At 39.2% G+C, this 18766-nt stretch overlaps 1 protein-coding gene across 1 annotated transcript in view; it reads right to left on the reverse strand.

Moving 5' to 3' along the window:
• Positions 1–1754: 1754 nt before the first annotated feature.
• The window catches only part of scn4aa (sodium channel, voltage-gated, type IV, alpha, a), a 57934-nt gene continuing 40922 nt past the window's right edge, over positions 1755–18766 (reverse strand). Inside the window, exons 16-26 of the mRNA XM_064321756.1 lie at positions 18164–18634; positions 14922–15048; positions 13723–13877; positions 13295–13468; positions 12767–12889; positions 12058–12336; positions 10408–10461; positions 10123–10260; positions 9808–9912; positions 7995–8265; positions 1755–7783 (exon numbers count right to left, since the gene is read on the reverse strand). Of these exons, the coding sequence (XP_064177826.1) occupies positions 6534–7783; positions 7995–8265; positions 9808–9912; positions 10123–10260; positions 10408–10461; positions 12058–12336; positions 12767–12889; positions 13295–13468; positions 13723–13877; positions 14922–15048; positions 18164–18634 (3147 nt within the window). The 3' untranslated portion in view covers positions 1755–6533. The remainder of the gene's footprint in view (positions 7784–7994; positions 8266–9807; positions 9913–10122; positions 10261–10407; positions 10462–12057; positions 12337–12766; positions 12890–13294; positions 13469–13722; positions 13878–14921; positions 15049–18163; positions 18635–18766) is intronic.

Below are 18766 nucleotides of genomic sequence, written 5' to 3' on the forward strand. Positions count from 1 at the left end.
AGAGGCTACTTGTAACAGAAGAGAACTAAATCAGAGGCAGCATTTAGATGTCAATTGATGTAATGTAAATTAGTTTACTTTCATGAACAGATAAAGCACAAATGACCAGGATTTATCATTGCACCAGATTGCTGATTGATATTGGCTTAGCTATGTTAGCCATTTACTGCGATGGCAGATGCTTTATTGTGAAGCCTTATGGGAAGTGTTAAAAATTTGTGAGTGGTGCGAGCTGTAGACTCCTGTATCCAAGGGGTGAGTGATGATTTTATGGCACCATTATGAAAAGAATGCTTGTCAGGGGAATCCTGTATTTTTATAGAATTTTCTATTTTATAAAAATGACAAATTACTTGAACTGAATTACATTTTCTGACATACAGCAGTGGTTCCCAAACCTCAAACCTAATCAAGCCCTTGATGCAGAAAATCAGGATCTGTGTTCACACCGTCCCTGGGGGCTCGTCCAGGATTAGCGCCCTTGTGTGCATGGGAGCTAATCATCCCTGAACTGTGAGATCTTGATTGCCTGGACCAAAGTGCTAGAGACCAGTCTTCAGTGATACAGTTATGTCTGCTCTGTGGGAACTGTGGTGGGAAATCCAGCAACAGCTTCATCTGCTGACCAGCTCTGCCAGTACAGATGTGCTCTTCTAGCTTGCATCCTCCTCCAAGGATGAGGTCAACAAAGATATGCCAGGTGCAGATGCAGTAGATGTGGAACTCTGACTTCATTGTGAACTTTTTGAGAAATTAACAGCTGTCAAGTCAAAAGGACTACGGCATAGCTCATCTGCCTACCTTTAATGACCAGTGATTTGCAAGCACCACCTGCAGCTGTTGAAGAGGACTATGAGTTGGTGAAAGAAACTCAGTGAGTAGTAGCAGACATACAAACTAAAAACAGTCCATATAAGTAGCACACATCAAGGGAACCAAGCCAGTTCTCTGTAGACCCATACAAAAGTATAAAGAAGAATAAATCCTGTGGTCAAGCAGAACACAAGCTGATGTTTTGTGCCTCTTCTGTTCTAACTATGAGATCTGTGATTCACACCCTCCCTGACCCACCAAGTTAGGGAGGCATCATACAAGCATCTGAATGTGCCTCAGACACATCACCCTCCCACGTCCTGTGTATGAACACCTTCCAGTGGAAAAGAAATGCCTCAGTGAAGCCATAGTGAGGTGACACCAAATTGATAGTGTGACAATTGGATCTTCATGGTGTATAATGTTCCTATGAAGGCTGTTTAATTACTCACTAGTTCTACAAAACAAAAATGAGTCATTGTGTTTCCAGATATTTATTCTAAGAAAGCCTTTTTAAAATGAGTAATGTCATTTTAAAAAGGCTTTCTTAGAATAAATAGCTGGAAACACAATGACTGTTTAGGCAAATGTATTTACCAGATCTTGAATTCTTAAGTTATTGCTGCTTGTTATCTGGGGTTGAAGACATCTTGGGTGAGATAAAAATAGCTGGTGTGAAACGGAATATATTTGGACAGGGTGCCAGATGCGACTCCTGCTGACTTCCAGCAGATGGCGTGTCCTTTTAATCTTACGAGTCTGAAGTAAACAGAATAAGCCCTAAACAGAGAATATACAGAGACAGCACGACAAATTCAGGAACACGCTGGTTTTAAAGTGTTAAAATATCTCCAACACAATTATATATGTTATATATTAATATAATTTACTAGATCACAGTAGTGGTACAAGGTGGAATAACAACAGAAGTAAAGGCATACTTTCTTTGTTTTCTCATTTACAATATTTTATTCTAACAACATTTTAAAATGTTATATTACATTAATAAAAGGCATTCATATAGATAATACAAAGGAATCTAAAAAATGAAAGAAAAAACGTCCAGTACTGCGCAAAAAGTATGTACAGGCAACACTGATACTATGCATATGGCCTCACGTACTGACAGTGACTCTGTTCATTAGAAATGTAAACATTAGCATTATTTATATCATTTACATGTTGCCACAAAGTGCAAGCTGGCAAAGGCAACAGTGTGTTATCTTTTCTATAGAGAAACCATTAGGAGGGGGTCTCATTGTTTTTATTTGAATTAGGACCTACTGGAGCGGTTCATAATTTCCCTCAGATACATAAATTAGGAAACAAAAATGCAATGAAAGATGTTAAGATTACATTTTATAGGTGGTGGTTTTCAGCTGAAAATTGGACATCTTACAATAGATCTCTCATCCAGTTTTTTTTCTCTTTAAATATGAGAGACAAATTTCTTCAATAGTTATCAACGTCTGGTACAGAAAAATCTGTTAAAAGTGCTCATTTTGTTCTTTTTAAAAATAAGACATTTCTCATTTAAGTAAGACATGTACACAACTTTAAATCAGTACATGTTTAAAGCAAGCTCAGACACTTCTACATTACAGCACATAATTATTATCTTTGAAGACGCCATAGAAAATAGAATTGAATAACTTTATTTTTCCCAGGGAGAACTTCAGGACATCATATAGAACAGTGCTTTCAACAATATGTGTAAAGGCATAGTTTAATTTCAGGAGTTGTATGGGGGGCCTTCATGGGTTTGTGGTTTAAAGCAAGGAAACACAGTTCAAGTAACAACAAAGCAGCTTGCACAGCTACTTCATGCTTTAGAATTTTACAGAATTTATTCACAATTATAATCAAAAAATTATTTTTCCATACATGCCAGTACGTTGTCCCTTCTCAGTTCATAGGCTGTGCAAGCTCTTGCCTGTGTTCTTGCATGTCTACTGCGTAATATTAAAATATAAAATTTTGTCCGATTGAAACAGAAGAAAGGTTCAGCTACATTGCTTATTTATGAGGATAAGGAGCTGCAACAGATAGAGGCTAAGAGATTGAAGAGAGAAGTTTAACTGGCATGCTGAAATCCGGCTTCAGGACAACTAGCCGCATTTTCAATAGATCAGGGTTGTCTAAATATTGTTGGTGAAAGTGGCATGGAGATGTTTTCAAAAATATTTTCTAGCAAGTTGGAATTGCACAAGCAGGAATCATTTTCAGTGCTATCAATTTGTTATTGCTTTGAGGCACTTCTCCCGTGTATAGTACTGTTAATATAGGAAGCCTGACTATTTCTTCCCTTAACTTCAGTGTTCTCAGGTTGCATCATAAGAAATAGTTTCAAACAAAGATCAGAAATAATATATAAAAAAGGTAATATACACATGTACCTCTGAAGATATAACATTGCTGTAGAGCTGCTTCAAGTATTAATTTCTTGCTTTAAACCACAAAACTGTCAAATTCTCATGTCCCGGCTATGTTGTGAAGCCACCAGGTCACCATAAACTTCTGTAAATGTCCACAGTATCCTTCATCGCCCACAATACTGTCGGGGCCAAAAAGAAAAACTGAAATAATATTTTAAAACCATAAAAAGTAAAGAATGAACTGCTCTGAAATGTACCTTGATTGGGTTCAAACAGGTATCCATAGAGTACACAAAATGAACTTAGTTCTTACACTAGTGTACGTCTGTTGTTAGGCTATATCCAAAAAAACAAAACAAAAAAAAAAACTGCTGTCTAAAGAAGAGGAGGACTTGAACTGGCGAATCATTTTGCACTAACATAAATGTAAACATTACACATATCTTCAACAGTCATTTTTCCTGCACAAACAAAAACCAACTGACAAAAGCGGCAACTTTTAATATACATGACTTTCACTAAAAGAACATAGATCAAAGGCAAACAAACCTCTGGGGAGAATCTTCACTGCTTATGATAAGTGAACAACATAAGATGAATTGCTTATGAATAACTCAAAGCTAAAAGCAGACCTTTTTCTGAAAAAAAAAATCAGGCAAAGAAATGTTATGTTAAAGGTGTTAAAGACTGGGTGTGTGTTAGGCAACAATGCAGCAAACTGCAGGAAGAGGAACATGTGTGATATAAATAGCACAGCAAAGCTTTGAGAAACACCCAGAAGTGTTGATACGGCAATGCTCCGCATTGCGTTTCAGCTTCTGGCACAGGGGACTTTCACTGCTTCCATGAACCATTTCTAGATACTGCAAAGCAAGCTGAGACAAAATAGGCCAGACATGTCTTCCATTTTACTGGACACTAGCTCAGTAAAGCAGTCGTTGTGTTTATAATGCAGACCAATGCATTCACAGGAGGTTATAACACTATTATAACATTAACATTACTGACAGTAAATTATAATCATGTTTTTATTTGATCAGACTGCTGTACAAATGACATGGTGACGACACATTGTGTAAAATACACATACGATTAACGTTTTTGTGCAGATTGTGAATAATTGTTGATTGCTTATTGATCATGTGCATTATTAATCTGCACACTTGGTGATATTCCGTATGAAGACCATATGAAAATTTACTTTTTTTTGTTGCTTCTTTTCTGTCACAATTTGGATTGGCCAATTACATTTGCATACACTTCCTGTAGCAGCATCGCCCTCTTGAGGGTACATATTGGATTGCGCACCCTCCAATATGCATGCAGCTGACCTGCATCACAGAGGACTGCAAACCTGAGGCAGGCAGGTCATAGGCATGTGATCAACCTGAGAAGTCACTACTGAGCACCGAGATGAGCAATATCCTGCTAACTGAAATTGTAATCTGCCGCTAGGTTATGCTAGTAGCGGAATTTATATTTAAATCTGGCCTCGTTGAGTGACTCTATGGCCAATTATGCAACGGTTCAATGGGAATTTCTGTTACAGCTGGGAATGGCATGACCAGGATTTCATCTAGATGATAGGATGCATCGTTGTACAAAAAGCAAGTGCCTCAGCTGGATACGGTATTGGGAATCCCCAAAAACTGTAGTCTTTTTCTGGTACCTATCATTCCATAGTGCTTGACTTCCTATCAAAACAGCATGCTGTTTCATTTCAATTATTCTCTTTTCACTTAAATGAGTATTTTACCTCAATTAGCAGCATTTTAAGTAGTATTTTTGTATACACACAGTCAAACTACAACTGCTTTCCTGGATGGGTTACAGTAGATTTTCTGCTAAATATACACTACATTTATTGAGAGGTGTTACAGTAAGTGTGAGTTAATTAACCAAAATAACAATTCATCAGTCAAGAGCCCAGTGGTTTCTCGTGGGCTTCACAGAAGGCACATAGTTCATTGTTTTCTTTTTCACATAAAAGTTCAAAAATAGAGTTCTTCAAAACATCTCTTTAACGTTTAAGCAGTACAAATTCCAAATTATTGCAGACATTCTAGTTAGAATGCATACTGCTCAAATACTTAGAATGCATACTGTCCCGTCTGTCCTGTTTGTTTTTGATTTTGATTGATAATACGCCCAGCAATGAATTTGCCCTCGGGGATAAATAAAGTTTATTGAGTTGAACTGAAATGGAGCCATCTCAATTTCAAAGAAAGCAATTTCCTGAAAGGGCAGGGATAGCAAAAAGGACTGAAAATGACCATGATGTTTCTTACAGTCTAAAAAGTTCATCTTGGACTATAGGGGCATACATTTCTGATGTACATATCTATGCCCCATGAAATGAGTGGACGCCACCAATGCAGGAACATCCTAACAGCAGTGCCAATTATGCGGCACAGGTTAGGATACCCTCTACTGATTTTAGCACTGACCAATTTGTTAATTAATAAAACACTACGACAGTTGTGACATTGGGCATTACCTTCACAGTGACTGGTTTTAGCTTTGGAGTTTCATACAGCATGAAAAGTAGAGAGCAGTGTTCAGGGATTCATTTTACATTTGGGCAAACAAAATGAGCCCTTTGTAGAAGAGCCCTTCATTTCACAATAGAACATCAAAAGTTATATGGCTATGCTGCTGTAGTTGTACAATTGACAATTACATCCCCTGGTACTTTTTTCATTCAAAGTTGCAAATGAACCTTGAAATGTTTTTTAAGTTTCTGTTTGTTTGGGTGATAGAAGGTGCTATTTATAATGGGAATGAGGAGTGGGCATTGCTGAAGGTGTGATGGAACTTTTGTTGTGCTTTTGTTGTTCTGGCCATTTGGACCTGGAGGTATTTGCCCTTGATAGGTTTATAGATAATACTTCACTGGTACAGTATGTAGACCTATTTCTTAAAAGCTTACCATATATGCTATGTGGGTTCTTCTGATAAAGGTACCATTTTCTTAAAATTTTTACCCAGAAAAACGATAAATAATTTCTGTTCATAAAATGAAATCATCATTGACTTAAGTGGTAATAAAAACCATTTCAGGCACAGTTTATTGCTCTCAGACTGGTTTTGAATTACCAATCCAGGCCGAAGTTGATCAAAGGCTTTAAAAAAAGAATTCCAGCAGATAGCCCTGTCTTTCAACAAACCCAATTTCTGTATTTATCACACTCCCAAGTATGTGATCTATCAGCTAAGTGCAATCCCTTTCAATTAGTGCCATGCGAGGTGTTAGCCGTGTTGCCAAGACACTGCGGTCTCTCTCCCTAACAACTCACTTTAACTAGTGCCAATCTTCCAATGGACAACTTTCTCAAGTGCTGTCTGTTATACGATGGACTCCCTGATGTTGCTCTCTGATGTTAAGGGGTGACGGGAAGGGGCTGAGTGCAAGACCACCTCATTAGTGACTTCCACAGGAACCACAAATTGCGGCTCCTCAGTGGAAAGGGGAGGCCACATTACTCCGGGTTCTACGGAGCGTGGAGAATCAGGGTCATCATCAAGGGCCTGGCTTCCATAGAGTGCTTTCATCTTTCTGGCAATCAATCCCTCTGTTTCTGGTGGGTCATCATTCCCTTTCCTCACAGCAGCCTTGGAGCGGTGCATATAGGAAGCCTGTTTGATGGACCTCTTTATCAGATGTCCACGATAGGCCCTTTGAATCACAACAACTGCCATCTCTTCCTCCTTGCGCCTCAGAGTGGTGGTGATTGGCTCAAAAGATGAATTGGAGGGATTGTTTATGATAAACTTTGCCTCCATGCTCTCCTTCATGGCAACCATCTCTAACGTGTCACCCAAAACCTCCATTGTGAGGGCAACCAGTATGTCCAGACAATGGAATCTGTCTCCAGATACCATCGGAAGGTCCATGGCTATCAGTTTTTGCTTGTTTGGTTTTGGAATCCTCAGAGGATCCAACAAGGCATCACAGAAGTCTGACACTTGCTCATACTTTATAAACTGGCTTGCGTCCGGATCAAACTTCTCCCAAGTCTCGTAGAACATCTCAAAGTCATCCTCACAGAGGAGATCCCCGCTCTCCTCTTGGGCCACGTTGAAATTCTCTAGGATGATGGCAATGTACATGTTGACCACTACAAGGAAGGACATGATGATGTAGCTGCAGAAGAATATGATGCCCATAAGAGGATTCCCACAATTCCCTCTGACTTCAGACCCTGGGTTCTCTACATCAGGGTCACAGTCTGGTGGCCCACTGTTCAGCATGGGAAGCAGGAGCCCATCCCAACCAGCAGAGGTGGTGATCTCAAAAAGGCAAATAATGCTATTGCCGAACGTCTCAAAATTGAACATGTCGTCAACCCCAGCCTGTTTTTTGACATATGCAAAGTTGGACATCCCAAATATGGAGAAAATGAACATGATTAAAAAGAGGAGAAGACCAATGTTGAAGAGAGCAGGAAGTGACATCATTAAAGCAAACAGCAGCGTTCGGATACCCTTGGCTCCCCGAATAAGACGCAGGACACGACCTATTCTAGCCAGTCTGATGACTCTGAAAAGGGTGGGTGACACAAAGTACTTCTCTATGATGTCCGATAGCATGATACCTGAAAAGAAAAAAAAACAAAGAGCCACATAAACTGCAGGCCTTGCATTCAGATATTCATCTGGCTTTTCATTATGATTTCTTGTTACATTTTACAAATTGTTCAAATTTGTCAAAGATGTAGCATGCACAATTCCTGACTTCAAATTGCAATAATCTTTACTTTTTGCAAAAGTTTTATGTAATCTTAGAAGAAAAAGGCTGGTACACACCCACTACTGACAGGATGACCACAATAAAATCAAAAATATTCCATCCAACGGTGAAGAAATATTGTCTTAGAGCAAACATCTTCAGGAGACACTCTCCAGTAAAAATCACAATGAATATCAAGTTGATTAGGTAGAGAACATTCTCCTTCTCTGGACTCTGGTCATCTGTTTCTACCATCATGGTCACCATGTTGAGGCAGATCAGCACCATGATGAAGATGTCAAAGAACTGTTGGGTGATGAAGTCATACACTTTTCCTTGGATTTCATTCTTCAATTAAGAGCGAAAAAACAAACAGAATAAACACAAATAGAAGTTAAAAGAGTTAAAAAATTAAAACTAGCGTTCAACAGTATTTCACAGAAGGCTATTTCACCATAATCTGTGTTTATATACAGATTATAATTCATGATGTTTGCCTTAGTCATTAATTGAATTGTTTAACTGCAAGAATTTAACTTTTCAATTTGTAAAAATCATACATGTTCTAAATATACATGTTCCAACTCAAAAAGAACATTAATTATTACATATTAATAATTACTTTGTACCAATCATACTTCGGGCTTTGCTAATCAAATACAACAAGATGCAAATTTCATCTGAAAAGCCATACACAGACATACTGTATAGCATAAAATTTCTATTTGCAGCAGTATACTGAATGAAATTAGCTTCTTAGCAGGAAAGTCGAACACTTCCGAGTTACACTGCACTGTTTAGTGCAACCCACTTGGTCAAAACTTGACAAAACTAGCAATGCTTTGATGTTCATGTCTTCCTAAATAATTCTGAGGGTTTTGATTGGACAAAAAACCTGCTGTCATTATTCACTTCCCTGGAAATATGAGGCATTGGTTTTATGGATTTCAAGGTATATTTCCCTGAGCTTCTCCTAGATGACTGCATTCCAGTTTGAGCTGAACCAAACGACAAAAACAAAATTCTTCCAGGTTCTGCCTGGCAGGGCTCCAATTAGTGTTGACTGACCTCTCCATATTATTCAGGAGTCTACTGACTGAATTAGTTCTAGTTTTAACATTCTGGTTTCACGCATATAATGTCCTCGAACAATTATAAGACGGGGTCAAACAGCTGACAAGTGGTAGAGACGTGTAGGGCAAGTGCAAGTCTGTTGGAACAGTATATTGCACAACTCTGCATTGCATTTTGAGTTTGCACTAAGATCATGAAACTCACTACAATTGAAACATCATAAACTGGAGTAAAGTCTAGAGTATCAAAAGGAAAGTATTAAATGGAATTCAGAAATTTAAAAATGCTTTTCAGTAGAGGCACTGAGTGGCTCTGTCAGTAAATGCATTCAGCATGAATTCAGGCTGGGCCATAAAACTGCAGATTTCAGCCTTGTCATTGGCTGACGATTACAATATGTCTGCTGTGGTGGGCCACAACTGGACTTTAGTACCACAACTAAACTTGAGCTGCCAGGGTAGGGTGGGTTTAAGTTGGCCAGAGTTCTATGAGTGAGTTCTGAAAACTTGCAAATGCTTTATCAGCAATGCTCCTATTGAGTCCTACTGAGCCAACCAGAGCAACAGCTGCAAATACAAAACTGGAAGTTCAAAGAAAATGCATTTGGATTCCAAAGTTTACCCATTTAAAGAATTCTTTAGATGTACCCTGATGAATCTCAAATAAATCACATAAACTGGACAAATTAAATTAGTTAAATTAGACAGAGTCCACTGTTAATTATGAATGTGAGTTTTCTAAAGGTTGAACTGTTGCTCCCAGTCATTCCAGTGTGTAGAGTATCATTCTGTGGTGCCTGTGGGTGTGTTTGCATACCGACGGTCTTGGAATGGGTTTCACTGGTTTCTTAGAGCCAAGTTTCTTCATTGCATTGTAGTATTTCTTCTGTTCCTCTGTCATGAAGATGTCTTTCCCTCCGAAGTAAACAGTTACAGATAATTATTTTTTATGCTCACGTTTGACCTTTGAAAGACATGTTATAAGCAACCTTACACTTAAGCCTTAAATTTAAACCTTAATTATTTGGCTTACAAAGCTACAGACAAAATATTATTATAGTTTGCATTATTTATTAAATGTTTTACCTAAATAAAAATGTTGCTATGGTGGTATGAGTGAAAGTATACTTATCTTTTTCTTTTGCTGATTGAAGTTGTCAATAATAACACCAATGAAAAGGTTAAGTGTGAAAAAAGACCCAAAAATGATGAAGATGACAAAGTACAGGTACATGTAGAGATTGATCTCATAATCAGGCTGATCCTCGACCTGGGTGGATAAACATGAATTTTATATGATACAACATATATTCAACCATCAGATTAGTTAAGGTTACATACAATTTGACACATCTTCCAATCTATTTTTCAACTACTACTGCTGATTAATGTGTAATATCAGTGGACAAATAATTACCTCACGTGAATCCACAGCTGCATACATAATGTCCATCCAACCTTTGAATGTTGCCTGAATAATCAGAAAATAAAGCTTTGAGATTCTCTGAAATCACTACATCTTTATTAGGTAAATACTATAAGCCAATGACTTTCATCTCTGTGAAATATATGATATTCTACATTCAAGGGCTATCCATGTAAAGTATCTGCAGTACTCCAAAAAATGAATGAATAAAATCAAAAAACTAAAAACAGGAAAAAATCTTACGCAAGCCATGCATGGAGATACACAAAGAATCCTGTAAAAAATCTTAACCTTACTAATACTCTGACGTAGCAATTAAGCGAGACATGAACATGTACAGAGTTTCATTGATATTTATGGTTTTTGCATTTTTTTATAATTCAACTCAAATAATTGGAGTTTTGTGGGTTGAGTATGATCATTTTGGGCTTTTCTTTCAAGATTATGTGTGGCTAAGTGAGATGGAAAATACTTTCTTGCTTAATTTCTACTCAGTGTTCTGATGCCCATAAGTTCATTCAGGTACACTAAATTTCCAAAGGTTTGTGGACACCCTGTCTAATCAGTGATTTTGACTATTTCAGCCACACTGATTGCAGACAGACAGCCATGCAGTCTCCATTGACAAACTTTGGCAGCAGAAGGGGTCATTCTGAAGAGCTCAGTAACTTTCAACATGGCACTGTCATAGGATGCCACCTTTTCAACGAGTCAGTTTGTCAAATTTTTGCACTTCTAAAGCTGCCCCCAGTCAACTGTAAGTGTTGTTATTGTGAAGTGGATACGTATAGGAGCAACAACAGCTCAGCCACGATGCGGTAGGCCACACAAGCTCACATAACAGGACCGCTTGTCCTCGGTTGTAACACTCACTATAGAGTTCCAAACTACCTCTGTAAACAGTGTCAGAACAAGAGCTTCATGAAAAGCGTTTCCATGGCCAAGCAGCCATACACAAGCCTAAGATCACCATGCGCAATGCCAAGCGTCAGCTGGAGTGGTGTACCACCATTGGACTCTAGAGCAGTGGAAACGCATTCTCTGAAGTGATGAATCATGCTTCACTGTCTGGCAGTCTGATGGATGAATCTGGATTAGGCGGAATTCATAGTGCCAACTGTACTGGCCAACTGCAAAGTTTGATGGAGGAGGAATAATGTTCTGGTGCTGTTTTTTGTGGTTTGGGCCAGGCCCCTTAGTTCCAGTGAAGTGGAATCTTAATGCTACAGCATACAATGACATTCTAGAGAATTGTGCGCTTCGAACTTTGTGGAAACAGTTTGGGGAAGGCCCTTTCCTGTTTCAGCAAGACAATGCCCCCATGCACAAAGTAAGGTCCATAAAGAAATGGTTTGCCGAGTTTGGTGGGGAAGATCTTGACTGGCCTGAACAAAGCCTTGACCTCTACCCTATCAAAAACCTTTGGGATGAATTGGAATGTGGAAGAGTGGAGGTTGTTACAGCAGCGGGGGAGGGGGAGGGGGGGTCCAACTCCATATTTATGCCCATGGTTTTGGAATGAGATGTTCAACTAGTACCTATGGATGTGATGTTCAGGTGTCCACATGCATTTGGCAATGTAGTGTATATTCCAGAGGGAGCTTTTACCCAAGAGAGCCATCTAGGGAAACTCACACTTACCACTTGCAGTAAGGAGAGGTAACCCAGGCCCACGTTGTCGTAGTTCACCTTGACGTTCACCCAGCGCACCTCATTGGTGTGCAGGAGGGCCAAGCAGTCGCTCTTGTTGTTAACCACACTAATAGGGAATACCTCCTCGCTGGTGGTGTTGATGCATCGATAAAACTTCCCGGCAAACAGGTTAACCCCCATGATGCTGAATATAAGCCAGAAGATGAGGCACACCAACAGCACATTGAAGATGGAGGGAATGGCCCCCACCAGTGCGTTCACCACCACCTGCCCACCCCAACAGAAGTACAGAGTACGGTCAGAATTTCCCCTCAGCTTATGAGGTGATTACAAACAAAAAAAACAAGATTCATGGACAAAGCCTAAAAATATTTTACATGGAAAAAATGAACAATTAACATTGCATGAAAATGAATTATTGTTATTATTATTATTATTATTATTATTATTATTATTATTACATATTGCATTTGTTGTGCTTCACTGGACTTCCCACCACAGGTCATTTCTTTTCTGCATTCGCATACCCTACGTGTATATTATAAGCTTCAATGAATAGTCATGCATAATCATAAAAAAATATGCAGAGCACTCCATGTGCACTCCCTTTCAGTGCCATAGGCCTAGCCTTTTACCTCCATTTCCCTGGAACATTTCAATACCTATTCACTACTGAGAAAGGGTTAAAATGACTTACCCTCATCCCCTCGAATCTGGACAGAGCTCTGAGGGGCCTCAAGGCCCTCAGTGTTCTCAGAGATTTGATGGGTCCCAGCTCAGAATATCCCATTAGGTTTGCTGTCAAACTGATCAAGGAAACCTGAAACAAGATTAAAGTCCAGCTAAATTAATATAATAAAATCACGTATATTGGGCACACAATATACAGTATTAATGGAGGGAACTGACAGAAGACATTTTTGTATTTTTTTACATTGAGAATGAAAGGTTGAAGGAATGAAGGCATCTTGCAAGTTTGTATATTTTAAATAAAGGAGTGAAAGAACATTTTTGTACAAAGAACAAATGAAGGATTGGCAGAATGTGTGGGTGGGTGGGTAAGTAAATTGATGAAGGAGTAAAAAAAATAATGCTGAGGTAGAAATAGGACCCTATCCCCTGTGTTGTCCAAGCATAATTAAAAGAAGTTTTGTTCAGCACAGTATGATATTCTTTTTGGCTTAGCCTAAAAATATCAGTTCATAAATCTAAGAATACTACTTACATCTACAATCAGGAAGTCCAGCCAGCACCAAGCATTAGTAAAATATGTCTTAAATCCATAAGCAACCCATTTTAGGAGCATTTCAATAACAAATACGTAGGTGAAGACTTTGTCTGCATATTCCAGGATGATTTTTATGGTTCTGCGGCGTTCTATGTATATGTCTTCAAAGGCCTATCAAAACATAAATGGGAAAAATGTATAGAATAGAATATGAACATAAAAAATGAAACTAAAAACATATAACAAATACTTGTATTTAAATGAATGTTATCTATCCTAGGAGTCCTTTATCCAGAACAAACAAATGTTATATAATTACATGAGGCAGGGGAGAACAGCAGAATTGCACGCCACCTGCAGTGTACCTGTACAATACTGACTCTGAATTGATGTTACAGGACACAAGCATCACTGGATACACATACCAAGGCTCCGCTGCTCAGGAGAATCATGAAGATGATGAAGGTCTCAAAGTAGTCGTGTTCCACAATGGTGAAACAGGCTCTCCGAAGGTTCCACCATTTCTTCCCTTTGCCCTGTGTGATGTCCACGTCCAGGAAAGGCCAACGTTTGATGCAACCTTGAAGGGATAACATGTCCAACTCCTCATTTCATGCTTTCTACAATATTTCTGTCTTGATTTCTTAGAGTCGTAAAATCCCGGTTCAGAAAGTAAAAGTTATTCCCAGTTGTTCCAATTAGAAAAATTCTTCAGCCAGGTGGTAGAATTAATTAGTGAAATAAACTGGTTGTGTTCATGGGTGAAAACACATTTTACTTTCTGATGACTGAACTTTCAACCTCCGTTTGTTTACTGATTTATTTGTTTTGTAAATTTGGTGCTCAACATGTGGCTGGCAATGTCCATTGCCCATACTAATTTAGAACATACAATTATCTGCAACCACAGTCACATTCATTTGTGAACCCCACTGCTGATTAAGGAAAGTGTATGGTTCTCCTGTGACAGATGTTCCAGGCTGTTTCTTTTCACATCGCAGATTACAGCTAATCTCGTATATAGTGGAGATGAGGGAAGAGATTTAATGTGCAGCTTTAACATGCAGTCTGCGGGCCCCCAATTGACCAGCGGGGGTCTCTAGAGAGCGATGGAATGCAGACCCCTAACCTAATGAACCCTCTCATACCATGGGTGATGCAATTGCCAATTGTGCCTTGCCCTATGGAGCTACCTGGGTTCTGGGATCCATCCAAGATCGTGGGGCTCATCCTTGCACCACAGCATGGTGCCTTACCTGAATGAACCATCCAGCAGCCCCCCTCATTTCATGCTTTTAACTTCATTACTGTACTGGCCCCCCTTATAAGGGTGCAGTTTGCCCCCAAAACTCTTTTACTGGGTGTGAGCAAACATTCTTGTTCTTTTCACTTAGAGTACATAGACACACATGTAAAAGACACTGCCCCAGAGCCAGAAGACTGAACAAGGCAAGAAAGTAGGTGCCAGAGCACCCAGTATTGTTGCATAAAGCACCCACACAGACACATCGGGCCCATTGATCTCTATGACCTAATGCACCAAAACCACTGAGGCCAGTTAATGGAGAAGGGACAAGGTGGGCTAATGGACAATATATATCCATCTGAGACTCTGAATCTGTACCTTCTGTGAAACAGGCCTGGGGGTCTTCCGGCTCTGGTTCTTCCTCCTCCTCTTCCTCCTTCTCTGGCTCTGGAGGCACATAGTCCACTGTACTGCATTCTGATGATTCATCAAGGGCACCAAGAAGCTACAGAGTAGGAAATGATGAGAGACCGTGAAGGACACACCCCTGCACCCCAAGTAGACCTAAATTGCCATTTCAGAATTTGCAGATGCTTGTATTTTGTAATGCATTGTGGAGCACGAGTACTTTCTCGATTAGCATATCTAAGACGTACTAGTGCTTTAGTGATGTTGCATATACACTCACTGCAATTGTCAATGTTGCTTGCCAGGTCTGGCACCATTTCTCATATAAATCAGGCGAATACACTTACTGTATGCTTATTTATATTGTAAGTCACTATGGATAAGATGAATATATGCAGTGCCCTCAAAAGGTATAGGAACGGTAGAGTGAAATTAGCTATCTTTGCTATATACAGCAGTTTTTATGTTGTCCCCCCATTTCCAGCTGTCCAAAAGTAAGTTAAAGGATGACTGAGATGTGTTAACTGTTGTTAAGACATCTCCATTTGCATGGATTGTTCACCTATAAAAGAGCAGTGAGTATCTCGTCTTGGTTTTAACCTTTGTTTATCATCAGTGGAGACTGCAATTAGAGTCAGAGGCATACACCACCGTGAAGACCAGAGGACTCACTATGGCTGAAAAACAACTAATCTATAAGCTGAGAGGAAAGAATAATTAATTATGAAGGATAGCACAGAAACTGGGCATATCAAGTACACCTGTTTGGAAAGTCTTGAAAAAGAAAGAAACCACTGGTGGACTCAGAAACAAACAACGTACAGGTCGGCCAAGGAAGTCAACTACAGTTAAAGACAGACAAATCCTAAAAGCTATGAAGAAAAACACTAAAACGATTAGTTTTAGTGTTTTTCTTCAATGATTAGTGACATCACCATCAGACATTTCCAGACAGCAGGGGTGAAAACAAGACTTTGAGATCAGAATTATAGAGGCTACACTGCAAGATTAGAATTCACTAAAAAAATACAGGGATGAGCCATAAGAGTTCTGGAACAACATTTTATGGACAGTTGAGAACTGTCCAAAACTGTACACAGACAACTGAAAGCCAAATCTGCGGGGGAAGGAACAGCCCATGATCCAATGCACCCCCCCCCCCCCCATCTGCAAAATATGGAAAAGGTAGTGTCATGACTTGGGCATGTATGGCTGCTTCTGGAACAGGATCACTTTTCTTTATTGGTGATGTAATGGAGGGTGGCAGTAGTAGAATGAATTCAGAAGTGCACAGACAGTTTTTATATGTACATTAGCCGGAAATTCATCCTGCAACAAGACAATGACCCCCAAACAAACTGCCTACGCAACCAAAACATTCATCAGAGGGAAAAATTAGAAAGATTTGTACTGGTCAAGTCAATCAACTGATGTAAATCTAATTAAGCATGAATTTCATGTGCTGAAGAAGAGACTAAAGGCAGAAAAACAAAGATCTACTGCTGCAATGAAGGAATGGAAAAGCATTTCCAAAGAAGATACCAAATGATTGGTGATGTCAATGGGTCAGAGACTTGATGCAGGGCTATACCACCAAATATTAGACTTTATTCCTTTTCCATTTACTTCTAAGCTCATCCTTTTGTACCACTGAATCGACACAAAAATAGCTGTTTCTGCACATTAGTAGAACATATAAACATGCAAATATCATAAAATAAAAGCTGATTGTTTGTATTTTGTCTCATATTCATTTTGATCTTAAATCCAAATAGTTTAAGTATATAGTAAAAATGGCAAATGCCCTCTACTGTTCTCATACTTTTGGAGGGCACTGTGAATGCTCAATGACTAAAATATAAAGATTTACTACACTTTGTATAAGGGAATATAATTCACCGTAAATATTTCTGTGTGTGGCAACATCCGTATATTAAAAGGACCGTTATCATGTGACTCAGTTTCCCTCAACCTGGGAACTTGTCAGGCTAGAGTTAAAATGCCAGGCAGTGTAAGTTCAGCCATGGGAAGCATGTTACTTGATCATTCCCATAGCATTCCACATGTGCAATTGAACCTAATTATTTACAGTACATCCGCATGGTAACATACGTTACGTCATTTTAAATGAGAGGACATGAATATAAGAGGGATTTAAGTGTATTCAAGGAACTGCCATTTCAAGTTTCAAATATTAACCTATATTCGTGCACTATTGTGAATTACAGAACTAAATAAAGCATATACAATCTAGAATGATATGAAAAGGGAGTAGAGAATGGAAAGAGAGGGAATAAAAAATAAACTCATACTATGCAAGATTTTTACCTTGAAAATATTATAACGTAACCATGCTCATTCATCTATGATGGATTGGCAATCTCCGTCTTTGCGCACGTTTGCAGAATTCATTCTCCTCTGCCTGTATTTCTTCTTCTAAGAAGTGTTCAGGACATTTCTGGGCATGACACTACTTTCTGTATGGGGAGGGGTGGGTGTGGCTACAGAGACTGTAGGACAGATCAGAGTTCAGCGTAGTGTTTGTAGCTAGCTACTGCAATGGTGGAGGTGAAGAAGTACAGCAAATTTAAATGACAAGGTGACAGGGTGAGTTTTTAAGCCAGAGTCAACTCCATGGAATTGCCTTTCCTCAATGGTGACAGCTGAAGTTCACCTAGAGGATGAAAAGTGTCAAGGAGTTGTTGTGTTTACTGTTGGACCTGTAAGTAATGTTACCTTTAGCTATCCAGCTAGCTACACTCGCTGCACTTAAGGGTGTTTCTTTTCCTTAACGAAGGTGAGTGGGCTGAGGGCGGAGGAGAAGACTTCTTTGATTGTAAACACAGGACCATAGCAAGAGTAAAAATCCTGCATAGTATGCATTTTAAAGTGCATACAAATTATATCAAATTATTATTGTTGAGTGGCAAAATCAGTATAAATTAAGATTTCAGTTAGAGATTTAACATGCAATAACAAAGGGTCGAGAAACCGCTGCAGTGTTGAATTTGCATTAGAACTTAGCCAGGGGAGGTTTTCAGTGTAGAAGTACCATATCAGATAATTTGATCTTCCTATAGATAGGAGACACCACAATATTTTTTTCCATTCATATTTGGTTTTTCAACACAGTGATAAAATAGATACCAGGTTTGTAATGAATGATTAATGACATTTTCATAAACTCACAAAAGGTAAATAGAGCCTCTTACTTTTCTTGAGTGATTGATATCTGCTTCATCTTCGGAGGAGGAGGACTCATCCTCATCCTCATCCTCATCCTCATCCTCAGGATTTTCTAAATCAGACTCCACCCGAGCAATGGGAACTTTGAGGGGCACGTCAGCTTTGACCATAAACATGCTGGGATAAACTTCATCTGTGGAGTTTGCCACACCATCCACCATTTTGAAGTCTGTCTTGGGGTCCTCTCCGGAATCCATGTGGTTCAGCGCAAAACTCTCTTTTTTTGCATCATCCTCATCGCCATTGTCACCACCCTCAGGGTCTTTCTTGCCCAGCATATGCCTGATTTTCCTGGCAATAAAAGCCTTTGCCCAGTCGATACCCCTGGTGATCCTGCCAATGGCAATTTGCAGGTTATTCTCCCCCTCATCGTCTCCCCCTGCCAAGTTGTCCCCACTGAACGAACTCAGAAGCAAGGCCAAGAAGAGGTTCAGGACCTACAGAAAGAGACAGAGAATCACACATGGAGCTGACATTTCTTCCAGTGAGTTTCATATAAAAATGAAACCACAAACACAAAAAATGACAGAGAAAAAGTTACAATTAGCAAGTAATAAGTGAATTTGCAG

The sequence above is a fragment of the Anguilla rostrata genome, chromosome 2 (genome assembly GCF_018555375.3).
Source record: "Anguilla rostrata isolate EN2019 chromosome 2, ASM1855537v3, whole genome shotgun sequence".
Classification (NCBI taxonomy): Eukaryota; Metazoa; Chordata; class Actinopteri; order Anguilliformes; family Anguillidae; genus Anguilla; species Anguilla rostrata.